The sequence below is a fragment of the Phocoena sinus genome, chromosome 1 (genome assembly GCF_008692025.1).
Source record: "Phocoena sinus isolate mPhoSin1 chromosome 1, mPhoSin1.pri, whole genome shotgun sequence".
Taxonomy (NCBI): Eukaryota; Metazoa; Chordata; class Mammalia; order Artiodactyla; family Phocoenidae; genus Phocoena; species Phocoena sinus.
In genome coordinates, this window is record NC_045763.1 from 119,274,539 (window position 1) to 119,290,703 (window position 16,165).

A 16,165-nucleotide genomic window follows, 5' to 3' on the forward strand; every position below is an offset into this window, starting at 1 on the left:
AGTGGCAGAACTGAATCCAGCACCCAGCCTCTTGGCCCCTGCGTCTTCAGTTCACTTGCTGGATCACTAAGAACACCAGGAGAGGTTCCTGGCACTCAGTCAGCTCTCAGGCAGCACTGAGCACATCACAGGGGCCAGTGAACACTGTCAGTTTGGTTTCAGGATATACAATAGGACAGGCATATACGGAGAAATATAAAAATGTTGGATTCCCATAAATCCTTGCTACTCAAAGAGACCATCAGCGCAGGCATCACTCCGTCACTCAGGAGCTTGTTAAAATGCAGAAGCTCCGACCTGACCCAGACCCGCTGAAACAGAACCTGCATTTTAACAAGATGCCCAGGCAATCTGCACACACATTAAAGTTTGGGAAGCACGGTCTTAAATGTAGGAAGCTTGGGATAAAGCTAATGGAAAGGGGGCCCAAATGTGTGAGAAAGACTGTTTTACAGGAACCAGGTTCTTTCTGGGGACGACAGGAAAAGTTCCTGGTGCCTGAGTGGGACTCAAGCGTTTCTGTACATCTTTAAGCACCTGCTAAGAGGTGCACCTGTGCATCTTCTCCTGTAAACTCTCACATCCTGTGACAGGTAATGAAGCCCCAGAAGGTTCAGGGGTTCGATATAGTATTTCTTCATTAATGCACTCGTGAGTCCAGCCCTGGGCACTGAGGGTAAGCCGGGCCAGCGAGGATCCTGTTCTGATGAAGACCACCCTCCATGAGGGGAAGCAAACAATAAATAAACAAGAAAACATCAACTAGTGAAAAGTGCAATGAAGGAAAGCAAGTCAGAGTGATGGGACAGATGCAGATTCTGGCTCATCGGCAAGATCGACGACACTTGTCTAAGGTGGAGACTGAGGCATGTCCACAACTGCTGCCCAGCCAGGGCCCTAGGACCCCTCTCTGGGTGGACCCAATGGTTTGGCCTAAGTAGCCTAAAACAAGATCCCACCCAGTTCCTGAACACCTCAAAAGAGTCAGCACTGGTCCTTGCACTCGCTGTGAGGCAAAGGGGCAACCCCACAGGTTTAGCCCCTGCCCTCCAGAGTTTGGTTTCTCTAGGTCCCTGGAAGGCTCCCCTCTCATTGATTTAGAAATGCCAATACCCTTTCTGGTTTTAGTGAGGAGCTATTATTCTGAGTTTCCACAGAGGAGGGTTTGAGACAGGCCTGGCCCTGAGACCCCGGAGGAGCAATATTCTTTATTCCCCTCATGGGAACAGCAAAGCCCACCAGCCACCTGAATAAACACCAGGCTGGTGGTGGCATCACCCCATCGGCCTGCTGGGCCAAGCCAGCCGATGTCCCCCAGGGCGGCAGAGCAGCAACCCCCTCTTCCCCAGGCGTGCTGGCCCTGCAGGGCTCCTCACTCCTCCCTGGGGCTCTGCATTCCTCACACCAAGGGCCTTTTGTGGGGTACATCTCAGGAGGCACCGGGGATGGTGCCCACACAAGACACTCTCGATCCTGCCCTGGGAGAAGGGTGAACTCCATGACCTCATGCCTCTGGCTCTTCCCCTCTGGGACAGCTGCAACTGTGACATTTACAGTGTGTGCAACTTGGCTTGTGCATGGCACTGGCAACGTGGTGGAGGAAGTGGGAGGGGTGCCTGTCTGCCAGGGGTGAGCACACCACGTGGTCCCTGCCAAGGATCCTGGTGCTATGAGGAGGGAAAGCAGGAGGGAAGAAGCACAGGTAGATAGAGGGCTGGCACAGTTGGCAGGATACGGCCAGTCAGGGCCATTAAAGATCTGGGAACTGTGTCATGGTCCTTGGGGTGGACAGAGCTAAGGAACTGAGAGGTATTCACAGAACAAGTGCCACGTGCTGGGGGCATGCAGTCGGGCATCGGAGGGTACCCGCATTGCCAGTTGGGCACAGGTGTCCTGTGCTGACCACAGTCAGAGGCACAGGTGCCAGAGGGGAGGCAGTGTGCAAACTCGGCAAGTCCCTGGGAAAAGGGGAACTGGATGTAGGTGGAACTGAGGGTACAGCTGGCAGTCAGCACTGGGCAGCACAGTTGGTCAGAGGACAGCTTTAACGAGCCATATGGAGGGACAACACAAGCAGATGTGCAGACTGGTGCAACGGGCATGTGCAGAAAGGCTGTTCCACGGGCACAGACTGTGTCCTGACCTTGTCCAGTTATTGGACAAGTGTGTGCATGCCTGGTGAGACCACGGCGCAGCTTAAGCCAAAACTGTTGGGACCCGAGGGAAAGACAACCAGGGCGCAAAGCTCTATCAGCTCTCTGTGGTCTTGTTTTCCCAACCAGAACCAGGGACGAGGTGTGGTGGGCAAAGTGCTGGCTCTGGAGACCAGGTATGAAACCCACACCACAGTCACTACCTGGTTTTACGTAACTACATAAGGCAAGCGATGGGACCTCTCCAGGCCCCATCAGTTAGAGGAGGAAGGAATAATGATACCTACCTCGCCAGGCTTGGTTTGGAGAACGAATGAAGAGCTGTATGTGGCACAGCACACAAAACAGGGCTTGACACGCGTTGCCGAAGGTGGAGCGGGACGGACTCACGGGATCTCAGTAGCAGATACGCAGGTGGAAAAGGGGAGGGGAGCTAAGGTTTGGCGTGGCTGGGACAGGGAAGAAGGCGAGGACCCAGAGCTGGTGTGTTGTAAAGAGACTCCTGTAGAAGGAGACTAAGCAAGATTGCAGCTGAGCCAAACCATGGCCCCAAGTCATGCAGCCGGCATGTGCCCCCACTAGTAGATGGCTGGATGTGCACGAGGCTCAGAGGCAGATGGCAAGCCTGAGGACAGAGGGAGCACGGTTCCTTGTGGGAGTGAAGTGAGATAGTGTGGGAGTAATCGGACCTGGTGGGAGGGCTCGGAGTTCCCATAGTTCGCCCTGCCCTTCCCCCCTCAGAACCCTCCATGACACAACTAGGACCAGGCGGCCTGGGACAGACACCCTAGGCGACAGCTGTCTCCAGGCCCTCTAAGACAGCTGGATGGGGAGAGCAGCTAGAAACAGCTGCTGCTGCAGCTGACAGGACAGGCAGGACACAGCACAACCCCTGACCACAGGGCAGGCCGGCCTGGCTGCGGGGGGGGGGGGGGGGGGGGGGGTGGGGCAGCTGACGCGTTCAATCGCTCCCCCAACCTAACAGCTGTTGAGCATCTAGTCCACATCCACGTTGGGCTAAACTTTGGCAAACAAAGATAACTCAGACCCAGGTTGTCCTCAAGAAGTCCAGAGCCTGGAAGATAGTCAAACAAGTAAAGAGCAAGAAGCCCCCAGGCCTCTGATGATGAACCCCATCAGTACAGCGACACGCTCCCTCACATCCTGGCAGCTGCAAGCTATTCCCAGGCCAGCGGATGGAGGGCTGAGGCTCACACCTTAAATCCCTTTAGCCAAGAAGAAAACCTTTCATGCCACAGTGACAGAGTAGATTTGAAGTATATGTAAAACCCAGGAGAGGTTATATATTGACCTGAACCCATACTAAGATGTAAACTGAATTAAATAACGTTAGAGCTGAAATGTATCTTAGAAATATTATCTCCAACCCTTTCCCTTTACACAGATGAGGACATTATGGTCAGACAGGGGGAGTGACACTCCTCTCCAAGGCTGCACTTGAGTAAGGAGGAGAGTGAAACGGTTTACAGCAAACCCTTCTGTGAGTGCAGATTTGATCAGGAGAGAGAGTAAGCACTTGGGGTGTCTTGATGTGAGTGGAGGGAGGGCAGAGAGGAGAGGCTTGGAAAGAGACGGGTCCCCTAACCCATGGCCAGGCCTGCACAGACAAAAATTACATTCTCCTATTAGCTGGTAAAAAGATATATCCCCCAGAGTCAGGAATGATCCTTTGATCTTACCTTCCAGACCAGAAACACAAAGGCCACCAAATTCTTACGTCTGGGGGAGAAGCCCTCAGTAGTGCTTGTGCCAGCACATTCTGGGGAGAGGGCCAGTTCTGGGTCTGGTAAATCCATTGTAGACTTTAAATCCCACTTGGACACAACATTATCAGAAGAAAAAGCTTCAATGACACACAAGGTTCCACAATGCCATCTGTACTCATGGATGGGGTTTGCAAACTCCAGCGGGTAGGTGTGAGAGAAAAGGAGTCACACACACACTTGGGCAACAGAAATCACACTTTGGGAAGCTTGTAGGCATGCATCTATTTTAAGAGCCTGGGATATGCACCCACATGTATACAAAGGCACATGTGTGTACAGTCACATCCAAGTAACTATAAATGTTGCCAGTTGTACTGCAGCTAAGTGGAGGTAGGGCATTTCTTCACAAAGATTTGCAATTTTTATGGGCATGACTTAATTCAACTAAAGCCTTGATGCTAGAATAAATTATTTTAACGACCTGTCCCCCTGTTTGTCTTTTTCTTTACTTGGATAATAAATCTACTCCTGGAGGCAGTACGCGGTACTAGGCCTGTACCTCTGCCTCTTGTCCTGCTGTCATCAGAATCCATTTTTTGGCCTGGGCAGCCTACAAGTCTTTGTGTCTCTGGGTGCATTCAGCGCTCAGAGCAGAAGTCTTCTGAGCTGAATCTGTGCCAACGACAGGTCTACATGTAATGAATAGGGTCTGCCTTTGCCTTGGGAAGCTACAGAATTTCCTTCTAGACTTCTAGTTCCTATCTCTCCTGGCACCTATATTCTGTGCCTACACCCACCCCAGCTCCAATACATACCGGTCCTTCCTGCATCCCTTTTCCTTTCCCAGCCACTTTCAGAAGAGTGTCAGCCTGGATCTACCACATAGAAGGTTCTTGGATCACTGACTACCTTGGATGTTACTTCTACTTGGACAAGTTCTACAGGAATGCCCATGCGGTTTCAGGACTCCACTAGGGGAACAGGAAAGAGGTTTTGGGGGTTAAGTTTGTGACACACAGTGAAAGGGTCCCACTAAGATACATGCTCCAAATTGATAAAAATTAGAAAGTCTGCCAATACCAAGTTTCGGTAAGAATGTGTGCGGAGCGTTCACACCCTGCTGGAGGCAACATGAACTCGTACTACCACGTGGGAGAACAGCCTGGCAATACGGTCGCCCCTTGGTCTCTGCAGGCGATGAGTTCCAGGACTCCCCACGGATACCAGAATCCACTCAAGTCCTCTATATAGAATGGTGTAGGATTTGCATAAAACCTGAAGACATCCTCCTGTATACCTTAAATCATCTCTAGATTACCTATGATACCTAATACAATGTAAATGTTATGTAAATAGTTGCTGGCATATAGCAAATTCAAGTTGTGCTTTTTGGTGCTTTCTGGAACTTGGGGGGGAATATTTTCGATCCCCCCAAAATTTCTGTGGTTGAACCAAATTGTAGGCATGCATCTATTTCAAGAGCCTGGGACATACACCCACACATATACAAAGGCACATGTGTACACAGTCACATCCAAGTAATTATAAACGTTGAATTCCATGTGAACTCAAATTGGTTGAATCCACAGATGAGAAAACATGTGGATGTGCAAGGTCGGCTGTATCCCCTACAGTTGCCGATAAGCATAACTAATAGTTCCGTTCCTACTTACATATCACAGAGAAATGTATGCACGTATGGGATGTGCATATAGAGGGATGCCCCTGGGGTTACTATGAATTACAAAACTAAAAATAACCCCCATATCCGCCATCAGTGGAACAGATCAATAAATTGTGGTATAATCTCACACTAGAACACTACACAGGAATAAAAATGAATGAACTACAAGCCAAAAAATGACATAGGTGAGTATTGAAAACATTAAGTTGAGTGGAAGAAGCCCAACGTGCACACACATAGACACACACTTCTGTAGGATTCTACATGTTTAAAGTTCAAAAACAGACAAAACTGCTGTATTTAGGGATGCATCCTTAGGTGATGAAATTGCAAAGAAAAGCAAGAAGATGATTAACATAAAGCCAGGATAGAGGTTCCCTTCAGGGGGGGATGTGAGTGGGAGAAGACATGTGGGGGGCTTTTGGGGTGTTCCTTGAGCTGGGTGCTGGTTACATGGGTATTTGCTTTATGATAACTTGCTAAGCTGTACATTCATCGTTTATGCACTTTTCTATACATGTGTTATTTTTCACAATTTAAAACAGAAGCTCAACCAAAATCACTCCACCAACAAGAGCTTCCAGAGCCGATTTTACCAAGGGGTGAGATTCTCAACAGTTCAGATTCCATTTCTCTCTCCTTTCTTCCTCTTTCATCTACAAATGGAGTTTCCATTCTTACATCCTCCTACATAGCTGAGGTGAATGTATACACATGTGCGTGCCTACTTCTTCTGCCAAGTACTGATCTTACTCTGGGCAAAATGTCCCTCCAATTTGACCCTTTTGTCTGGTCTGACCTCCAAAGAGCTCTCTTTGGGATTCAAGAATATTCAAAGACCAGGAGCAGAGTTTCACTCCCATTCCTCCTGCAGAGCCAGGCTGGAGAAGGAGTGATTTTTCCATTTACCCAACATTCTGCCTTTTCACTGCATGCAGACTGCAGACAGAGTCAGCCAGCAAGAGCCAGGAGACGAGTGGCTGGACTTGAAGCTGAGAGACATTGCTCTGGTCTGTGGGCCCAGGGCCCAGACCCATCTGTATCTGTTGTCACACCAAAGCACCCTGTCATCATGGGGTGCCTGTGTGGGGGAACTTTCACTGGATGGGACCTTCTCTAAATTAACTTTAATCCTATTTAACAGGATTTATGGGGTATGGCCATGGTTCTGCCTAGAAATTCCCTTGGAAGACCTATTGCTGTAAGTTCTGGTTAGGAAAAACTGATGCTCCCAGGGCAGCCAGCAATGATTTGAAGAAACTTATGAGGTTGATTAGAAAGGGCTCTGAGGAACCAGGAACCAGAAGGCCTGAGCTCCAGCCTATACTTCACTAGCACTGTGACGGAAGGAAAGTCATCTCATTTCCTTTGGTCTCATATCCTGTCCAGCTCACAGGAACTAATAAGCGAAATGTATATGGGATGCTTTAAAACCACAAATGCTATACAAATATAAGGGATGATGATGACGATTATTATAAAGGTCCAGTTTTTGCTACTAATCATTCCACAGTTTTGAGAAAGAGGTAGCTCTCGTCGATATAACTAAGGTTGGTTTGGGCAAAAACCCAGTGACTGTATGACTGCACAGAAGATACATCCTGCTGGGTAGTGGCACTGCACCAAATTCATCCACACTCCTTCCCTTTGCCAGCAGGGAGGGCTCAGCTGCTAGACAAGGCTGGAAACATTATAGGCCTTGAACAAAGCTCAGCCCACTGGCCTTCTCAGAGGCTGAGTGCCTGACCTTGGCCTCGTGAACACTGTGTTCTACCCCCAGAGCTATCTTTCCCAGGCTGTGTTCTCCAGACAGAATGAAAAAACATGTGGCTGCCAAGGTCAGCTAAAGGCAGAAGAGGTGGCTGTCACCCCTTTTCTTGTAGAAAATCAATCTTTTTTTTTTTTTTTTTTAAAGGGGCATGGCACATTTGGATGGTTCTAGGGGCCAAGAGAAAGACAGGCACTTTGCACCTTTGAAGGTCCAATGGGATCTTGGTTTAATTCCTTTTGAACCCATCTGAAAGAATCAGAAGGCGGTTTTAAATAGCAGAAAGAATCCCAAGCCCACGTGAAGTCCATTGGTAGTAGGATGGTGTTGACCATTCCGAATCCCATCATTCCAGCTGTCAACATCAGGAAAGGAGAGACTCGAGATGCCAAGTGGCCTGATTCTCTTAGGGAGCCCCTCCAGGAAGACTGGGGTGATAAGAGTGGACTGCCATGATCCCGTTGGCCACCTTGATCTGCCTACAAGCTTGGGCTCCAATGTCCTGACCCCACTCATTAGACCTCGTAACTGACATGACTGTGGACCTACCAACCCTCCCAGAGCAAATGGCCGTGTTCAGAAAACACTTCATCCCAGCACCGGGGGAGAAGGATCTGGTGTTCACTTTCTGGGAACATCTTTAGGAGTGTAGGGAGTGTGCTGAAATCAATCCTTGAAACTACAGCGTTTCATCAGCCTTGTCCCAGTTCTCTTGGCATAGCAACAGAGGGACAGTTGCCCGCACTCACTCCTTGGTCATAACCTGAGTGCTTTTTTTATTTAGCATTTCAAAGTGTTTCCAAAATGAGCAGCTCAACTTTTATCTCCTCAGCAATCGTACAAAGTAGGTAGGGGACCTTTCCCACTTCACAGATGGAGAAAGTGAGGTATGGCTGCTTGGTAGTGGCAAACAAAGAGTAATTCACTGTGTCTTGACTCCTAGTACAGTGAGTTCCCTTTCTGCCACACTAAAGATCCTTACTTTTTTCTCATCCTACCTACTAATCACCCATCAGGGAACCTCAGCTCCTCCATGAGAGACCCACAAAAGCCCACTTTTTCAGGAGGAATATATTAATATGCTTATTAAATTTACCTCTTTTTTTTTTTTTTTTTGGCGGTACGCAGGCCTCTCACTGCTGTGGCCTCTCCCCTTGCGGAGCACAGGCTCCAGATGCGCAGGCTCAGTGGCCATGGCTCACGGGCCCAGCCGTTCCGCGCCATGTGGGATCCTCCCGGACCGGGGCACAAACCCGTGTCCCCTGCATCGGCAGGGAGACTCTCAACCACTGCGCCACCAGGGAAGCCCTAAATTTACCTCTTATATTAACATTCTAACATAGAGAATAAACGTATGGACACCAAGGGGGAAGGGGAGTGGGTGGGATGAACTGGGAGACGGGGATTGACATATATACACTATTGATACTATGTATAATGTAGGTAACTAATGAGAACCTACTGTATGGCACAGGGAACTCTACTCAATGCTCTGTGGTGACCTAAATGGGAAGGAAATCCAAAAAAGAGGGGATGGATGTATACGTATAGCTGATTCACTTTGCTGTACAGTAGGAACTAACACAACATTGTAAAGCAACTATACTCCAATAAAAAATGTTTAAAAAAATTCTAAAAATTAAATAGTTTTCTACTTGAAGCAGCAGCTCTTTGAGTCACTGTTTCAAGTATCCATTCCAGAACTGGATGCCAGTCGAAGAAACATCCATAAGCTTACCAATCAGGCTGAATGATGATCATTCTTTTTCTGATAACTAAATGACTTCTTATTTATATGTTAAAGCATTACAGCAACAAAACAATGTCAACATGATTGTTTATAATGACTTTTATCTCCCATCATCATATCACACACCAGCTGAAAACCATAGCTCCAGCTATGCATCTCTCTAGAACTCAGTCATACAAATGAGGTATCTCTGTCTATGAACATTAAATTACTAGTCTATTCTTCCTGTGGGTGATCAGCCTGAATGTTTTGCAATAAGGAATATTATTTATTAGTAATCATTTTTATGTCTTCTTTCTCTAAAATGGATTTGAGATGGATTACCCCCCCAACACACACACACAGAGGCATGCACCAAAACAATTTTTTAAAAGAGAAATTAACAAACATATACCCAGAAGAGACATGATTCCATCTTAAAACTGGAAGTAAGATGCTTATTGCACTTTTACATTTTATTTAACTCTGAGTTCCCTGGACGTCAAGGGGAAAATAGATATACATTGGTTATGTGGTTCTTATATATGAAAAATGAAGGTATTTACATTTATATTTCACTATTTCTCTTTGTCACCAAAAATTTGGCATGATTTTGCATGAGTGTTTTATGTTTTGTGTATATTTTTTTCTTTCCAAAGAATAATGGGTTAAACACAGTCAGGGTACATGCTTTCTGAAGAAAAGTGTATGGTAAGTTTGATGCACTTTGGGGCCTGATCAAGAGAAAGATATGGAAACCCAGACTCTTCCTTACCTCCTCTAGTTTGTCCACTCTCCCCACCAGTTTGGTGGTAACCGAATGCAGTTTCAGGAGATCCAGGCCATAGAAAGCTCCTTCCAGCATGTCTATGATGGTGGAGAGCTACGAAACAAAGGCAGGCGTTAGTCCAAGGCTGGGGCAGACAGGTCCAGAGGGAGACGTTTCCTTTAAGATCTCCATGTTGGAGACTGGACAGGGAAGCCACTAGCCAGAAGTTGAGAGGTGGCCCTCAGAAACCAGCACTTGTGTGGGTGGGCACATAAGCAGACACAATGGTGTAGGTGTATTCTGTCTATTGGAATACGCGGGTAAGAAAATGGGAGAATCCTACAAGAACAAGTCAACTGAGGTCTGGACAGCTTCGCCAAACTGTTTATACTTCTTTTACTAAGTCCATCAGTTGCATGCATGTCTGTCTTTCATACTAGACTGTGAGCTCCTTGGAAGTAGTGCTATGTCATCTTCATCTTTGATTACCCATGATACCTAGTACAGTACTTGGCCCACAACAAGTGATCTGAAACACTCACATGCATTGTCTGCTGAAGTCCCTGGAAGACACCAACAAGCTTTTCCTTAGCACTAAAAGCAGAACTGCCCCTGGGGTAAAAGAGACCCAGTGGCCCATCTTTGAGGCGGCAAGTTGTCACAGGGTACCCAGCTCTCTCAGTTTTTTCAACACTGTCCTTCCTGCCAGTACAGAGCCACTGGGAGGAAGGTGGCTGAGGCGCTGGTGACATCCAGGGCATGCAAAGTGCAGGTTAAGGAAGCAGATGAGAGATGCTTAAACTGAGCCTCCCTGCCAAGGACCATCCCTGAAGAGTTTGTTGGACGCTATTGTGCAATCTCTGCTCCTCCAATAACAGCTTTTCTATTAGATGAAGAATTCAACGTATGAAATGCTCACGTTTAGAAGATCTCCTTCCTCCCCCCTCAGAGGAAGATAGCTGAGTCCTGGGTAAAGGCCAAGGGAGGGTAGCTGATTAATATGTACTGTGATGATTTTCTGATTCCTAAAATTTTGCATACTGTTGTTTCAGAATCCCCCAAGAATCCAGTCCTATAACTGGGTAACTGTGCCTTTGGTTCAGAGATTGTTTCACGGCAGAGCTGTAGTTCTGAGCGATGTGGCTGAATCCTGGGACACTCATTTTATTGGTAGACCCTACTCTGCTTAAAGGAATATCAATGATGACCAGTTACCGAGTGCGTACCAGCTGCCGGCACAGCAGTAGCGCTTTACATGGTCATTCATTAATGGAACGAGTGTCTACTGAGCCTCAACTATATGTCAGGTATTGTGCCAAGTACTCAATAGCTGTCATCTCATCGATTCTCTAAACAACCCCCAAAGGTAGATGTTATTCTTCCTACTTTTTAACTCAAGGAGACTGAGGTCAGATCAGGTGAGTAACTTGAGTAGCATCACACAGCAAGCAGTAGCAGAGCACTGATTTGAACCCAAGTCTGACTCCAAGCCAAGCTCGTCCCACGACCCCACGCTGCAGATGAAGAGGGGAGGACAGGATCAGATGAAGCCCTCAGATGACCCACTGGGCTGCCCCAGGTAGGGCCTGAGCTTCCCCATCCTGTGGACCAGAATTACAGGACTGAAGTTTGATGACTGGACCTAGAGCAGGCCCCAGGCCTCTTCTTCTCTGGGTCACCCAGCCCTTGCAATGAGGACTAAAGGCTCACTTCTCTCTGTGTGTCTGGTGTGTCTCTGGGGTGCCTCCTGTGCTGACAGCAAATTGTGGCAGTAACTCTCCTGGAGAAGAATGCTGAGTTCTTTTGGCCGGCTGGGTCTGGCAGCTGCTCCCAGGCCCAGCCTCCTTGGCTCCGTAAGAGAGGCGGGCACACTTTGCTCTAGGCATCTCCCTCAGACGTTAGAGTTGCAAATGACTAGCTTGTCAGATCACCAGCTTTGGGTCCACACGCAACACTCTCAGGCCAGGGTCTGACCTCCTTTAAAGGCTAAAACAGGGCCCACTTACTCAAAGGCCTACAATCCCCAGCAACAGCCTTGCCAGACTCATGGGTCCCTAAGGCACCCTCTCACCCAGGCATCAACCCACACCAGGTCCTACCTTCAAGTCCCGGCTGTCTGCCTCCCGAAGCTTCTGGAGCCTGAAGTCTCCCTCACAGGGATTGAGGGCGGATGGCGGTGCAACACAGGCACACTTGCAGGATGAGCCTGAGGTGATGGTTTCCACAGTGTAGAAGTCTTCCTTCCTGGAGGTCCCCTTGTTGACCCTTTGGCAGGCGTCTCGGCCCAGGGGTCGCACTACACACTTGCACTGACAGTCCGAGCCCTCAGACACGGCCTTAACTTTGTCATAGTCTCCGAGCAACTAGACAAAGAGAGAGAGAACAGGTTGAGGGTGTGCAAACACAGGCATCACTTAGGGTCCTGAAGAAGGCTCTCCGTTCACTTTGTCAGATGTCCTGCTAGCCAGAGACCTCAGACAGCTCTGATGTGGAGTTGAAAAGGTCATCGCAACACAATTTGCTGACTCTAGCATTTCCTGGGAGGCACTCAGAGTTCAGCTCTCTTTGTTTATCTTGGAAAGCTGTGCATTTCTCAGGGGGCCTTAGCCTTTCATCATTTAAAGGAAGAAAACAAATGAGCCCTATCATCCTTCCGTAGTCCTTGCCTTAGCTAGAATCCAGATTTAGATTTAAAAAGGAAAGGAGAAGGGATTGATGGAGGGATTGGAAAACTGACATTCCAATTTCAAGACTACTGGCTTCTGTCCTCCTTCATTCATTCACCATTTATTGAGTGCCACCTTGGAACTGAGCTAGGTGCTGTGAGAGGTAAAGCAACGGGCCAGACACAGAGACTGCTCTCAAGGAGCTTACAGCACAGGAGATATATAAATAACAGTCACACCAATTAGGGAGTGTTAAGGCCCCCCGAAGTGGGAGTGCAACGGGAGCTCAAACAGAGGGCCACAGAGAGTGTCTCTAGCCGGGCACCAGGGAAGACTTCTTGGAGGAAATGGCATCTGATCTGGTCTCAAAGGATGGGTTAGATTTGGAGAAAAGAAACTGGGAGGAGAGAGACAGATCCAAACGTCAGTAAGGTTTACTCAGCCCAAGGGTTTATATGGATCCTAGAATAGCTTCTGCACCCAAACCCCAAGACAAAGCCAGGAGAGCGAACTGGCAGCACTTGGCAGCTTCTACAGTGCTAAACATCTCCTTCTGAGTGCTTGCCCCCGCCGGCCTCCCCAGGCAGGAAAACACATAACAGCAGGCTTTCGGGAACCACGATCCTAGGCACTTGCCGGGGAAAAGCCTCCTCCCCAGCTCCTCTCCAAGACATCCTACATCCCTGAAGTTAGGGCTCCCTTTGTGGGCACAGAGAAGGGTTCCCTTCATTTGACTAATGACCCTGTCAGGCAAGCTTTGAGCTTGTTGGAGTGGATATGTTCCTGGGATGCTGTCGGAGGGGGGGAAGAAGTCTCGTTATGTTTTTTTTACAAGGGTTGGGTTTCTGCTAATACTAATATTTGTTTTAGGACTGTTGTCAAATGCAGAATGGATCAGTGGAAGAAGGAGCTGTGTAGTTCAGGGTGACTTAATTGGCCGGTCTCTATGTGCTGATAGTAAATCGTAGCTGTCTGCTCTCTGAGACTCTGCCTAGATTCCTACATATCCCTGCTCTGAGAGCTTGGGTGGATTCCTTCCTATCAGGAGGCTCCGGTTTCAGGAAGGCTTTTGTTGATGGTCCTCCAGAGCCCCAATGTGAAGGATTTATATGTCTTTTCGATTTGGGGGTCAGTGTGAGGTTATGGGTGAGTACAGGGCATGTATTAGCATAATTATTAAAGGAAGGGTGAGGAGACTAGTGCTTGATAAATGCCAAGTGTTTCTACAGAAAGGAGCCAAGGACCCCAGTCCCAAGGCTTAGTGGAGGTACGGCAGCACTATAGGAACCCTTTCTCAGCCATCCCTCATCCTTAGGATTATGACGACACCCACCACACAATCATCATGCAGGCTCTGGAAAGCATGAAATAAACACTCTAGAGAGAACTGTCTTTTACAGTCACGAGAACTAGGTTGGGACAACCGTGAGATTGTCAGAAGACCTGGCTCTACCCATCTCTAGGGGCCTTTACTCTTCTAAGCCTTATGGTCCTTAACTATAGAATGGGAATAAGGATTGTGCGGGGATTGAGTCAAATAAACCAAGTGAAAGTACTTCATAAAAGGATATGTTACAGATCCTGTCCCTATCAGCTGTCACTCCCTCCCCTCCCCACTAGCGTCTGCCAGACCTGAGTGGATCTGCATTTCCATTTTACCTTCTCAATATGGGGGGCACTTATCATCAGTCCCTCTGCTTGGGGGTCATCTCATATTCCTCACACTTGTTGCTGTTCTGTTTTCTCCCTGGGTGTCTCACTCCGAGCAATGAAATATCTCCCCATGGGTTACGCCATCTGCCTCCTGTCCAGCATGCCCGCCTGTTTTCACATTCCAATTCTGACAACCAGCCACACAGACAAGAGATGGCCATACTTTCTACACCCCTTCAACCAAAAGGTTTTGATTTTTTTCTTCTTCTTCTCAGGGAGTTGTGTGGTGTCTTCCCTTCCTTCTCCTCTCCTTTCTCCTGATTCTGTAACTTTGAAAGACCCTATGATTTTGAGAGGAGGACCCATGTCCCTTTGCTTAAGAAAATATTCTGATAAAGGAAAAGTGCCCTCCCCTTTGGTAATGGAGGGAGAAAGGCTGCTTCCGAACGCTTCAGCAAGGACCATCTTAAGGCTCTTGCCACTACCCAGGGCAAGAGGGGGGAGCATGGGACTCGCAGCCTACCTGAGATAAAACGTTCTCCTGGTTGTCCGCTTCGTTTTGCAAAGTCTCGTCCTCCGTGGGCGCCACCGTCTGCACATCTGGGGGCTCGGTCGTCCCAGTCGGGGGAGTGCTGTACCCCCAGCCCAGAGCCATAACCAGAGCGAAGCAGAGAGCTAGTCGCAAAGACTTGGCCATGAGGGACGCGACAAGAGGGAGCTCGGCCCCTTCGGAGAATGGCTGGGGTCCGGTGGGGTGGAGGGGGGGTGTCTCGGCAAGGACTAAGGCGAGAGGGTGTCTGGCTGGAGCCCGAGAGTGGCTGCTCACAGCGCCTTCCAAAGCTGGGTGCGGCTGAGCGGGGCGGGAAGATGCTCCCTAGAGACCCTGGTCATCTCCTTCCCAACGCGATCAGCCCCGACCGTGCGGCCCCGGTAGAGAGTGGGGCGCAGGATAGGAGGAGGTGACGGGGAAGGTGGAGGTGGTAAGGCTCGCCGAGCGCGCCGTCCTCTGGAGAGGGCTCAGGTGGAAGGAAGGGGTCCTGGCAGAGGCGGGCGGGGCGGGGCGCGAGGGTGCGGGCGGCTGGGAGCCTGGGGGCACAAGGGGACCCGGTGGGGGTGTGGGGCGGGCAGCTGCGAGGGCTGTTGGGCGACTGCGCCGCGGAGCGCTGGCGCGGAGGGAGGGCGGAGCCTCTATTGTGCCGGGCAGCGGGGATGCAGCAAGTTACGGCGCGGAGGAGGAGGACCGGGTAGCGTCCGGGGCTCCGGCGGAGGGGTTCCTGGCCGACCCCGCCCCCCCCCGACCTCAGCTGCTGCGCACGCCCTCCGCGGGGGGTTGACGTCGCCCCTTTCCTTCATCTGACCGCAAATGATAAAGGGAGAGAAATCACCCCGAGCGGGATCCCTGAAATTTGGAGATCTCTTGTGCCCATTCTCGCGGAGAGGAGCGAGTTTCCTCTGGGATGGGAGGTAGGCAGCGAGAACTCTCTCCAAGCACGAGCAAGTATGGATGGATCCTCAGCATTCTCCTTTTATTGCATCTGGAGGAGAGATGGAACATTTACTGTTGGACGTTTCTTTTCCCTGACTTGACTTTGGGAAAGATACTTGGCAGCTTTGAACTTAGCGCCATCGGTAGTTTGCTTGCCTGCGGCAGCTTTAGAACCTGGCAATACCTCCAACCAGAGGATAGCTTTTTTTTAAAAAAACATCTTTATTGGATTATAATTGCTTTACAATGGTGTGTTAGTTTCTGCTTTGTAACAAAGTGAATCAGCTATACATATACATATATCCCCATTACTCCTCCCTCTTGCGTCTCCCTCCCACCCTCCCTATCCCACCCCTCTAGGTGGTCACAAAGCTCCAAGCTGATCTTCCTGTGCTATGCAGCTGCTTCCCACTAGCTATCTATTTTACATTTGGTAGTGTATATATGTCCATGCCACTCTCTCACTTCGTCCCAGCTTACCCTTCCTCCTCCCTGTGTCCTCAAGTGCATTCTCTACGTCTGCGTCTTTA

General features: G+C 49.1%; 1 protein-coding gene across 2 annotated transcripts in view; it reads right to left on the reverse strand.

Annotated features, from left to right (window-relative positions):
• OLFML2B (olfactomedin like 2B) overlaps positions 1-15,312 on the reverse strand; it is a 41,759-nt gene extending 26,447 nt beyond the window's left edge. Inside the window, exons 1-3 of one of the 2 annotated variants that reach the window (XM_032614804.1) lie at positions 14,673-15,312; positions 11,930-12,193; positions 9,837-9,944 (exon numbers count right to left, since the gene is read on the reverse strand). In XM_032614804.1, the coding sequence (XP_032470695.1) occupies positions 9,837-9,944; positions 11,930-12,193; positions 14,673-14,846 (546 nt within the window). In that variant the 5' untranslated portion in view covers positions 14,847-15,312. The remainder of the gene's footprint in view (positions 1-9,836; positions 9,945-11,929; positions 12,194-14,672) is intronic. The other variant, XM_032614808.1, reaches the window with a different exon arrangement.
• Positions 15,313-16,165: the final 853 nt, after the last annotated feature.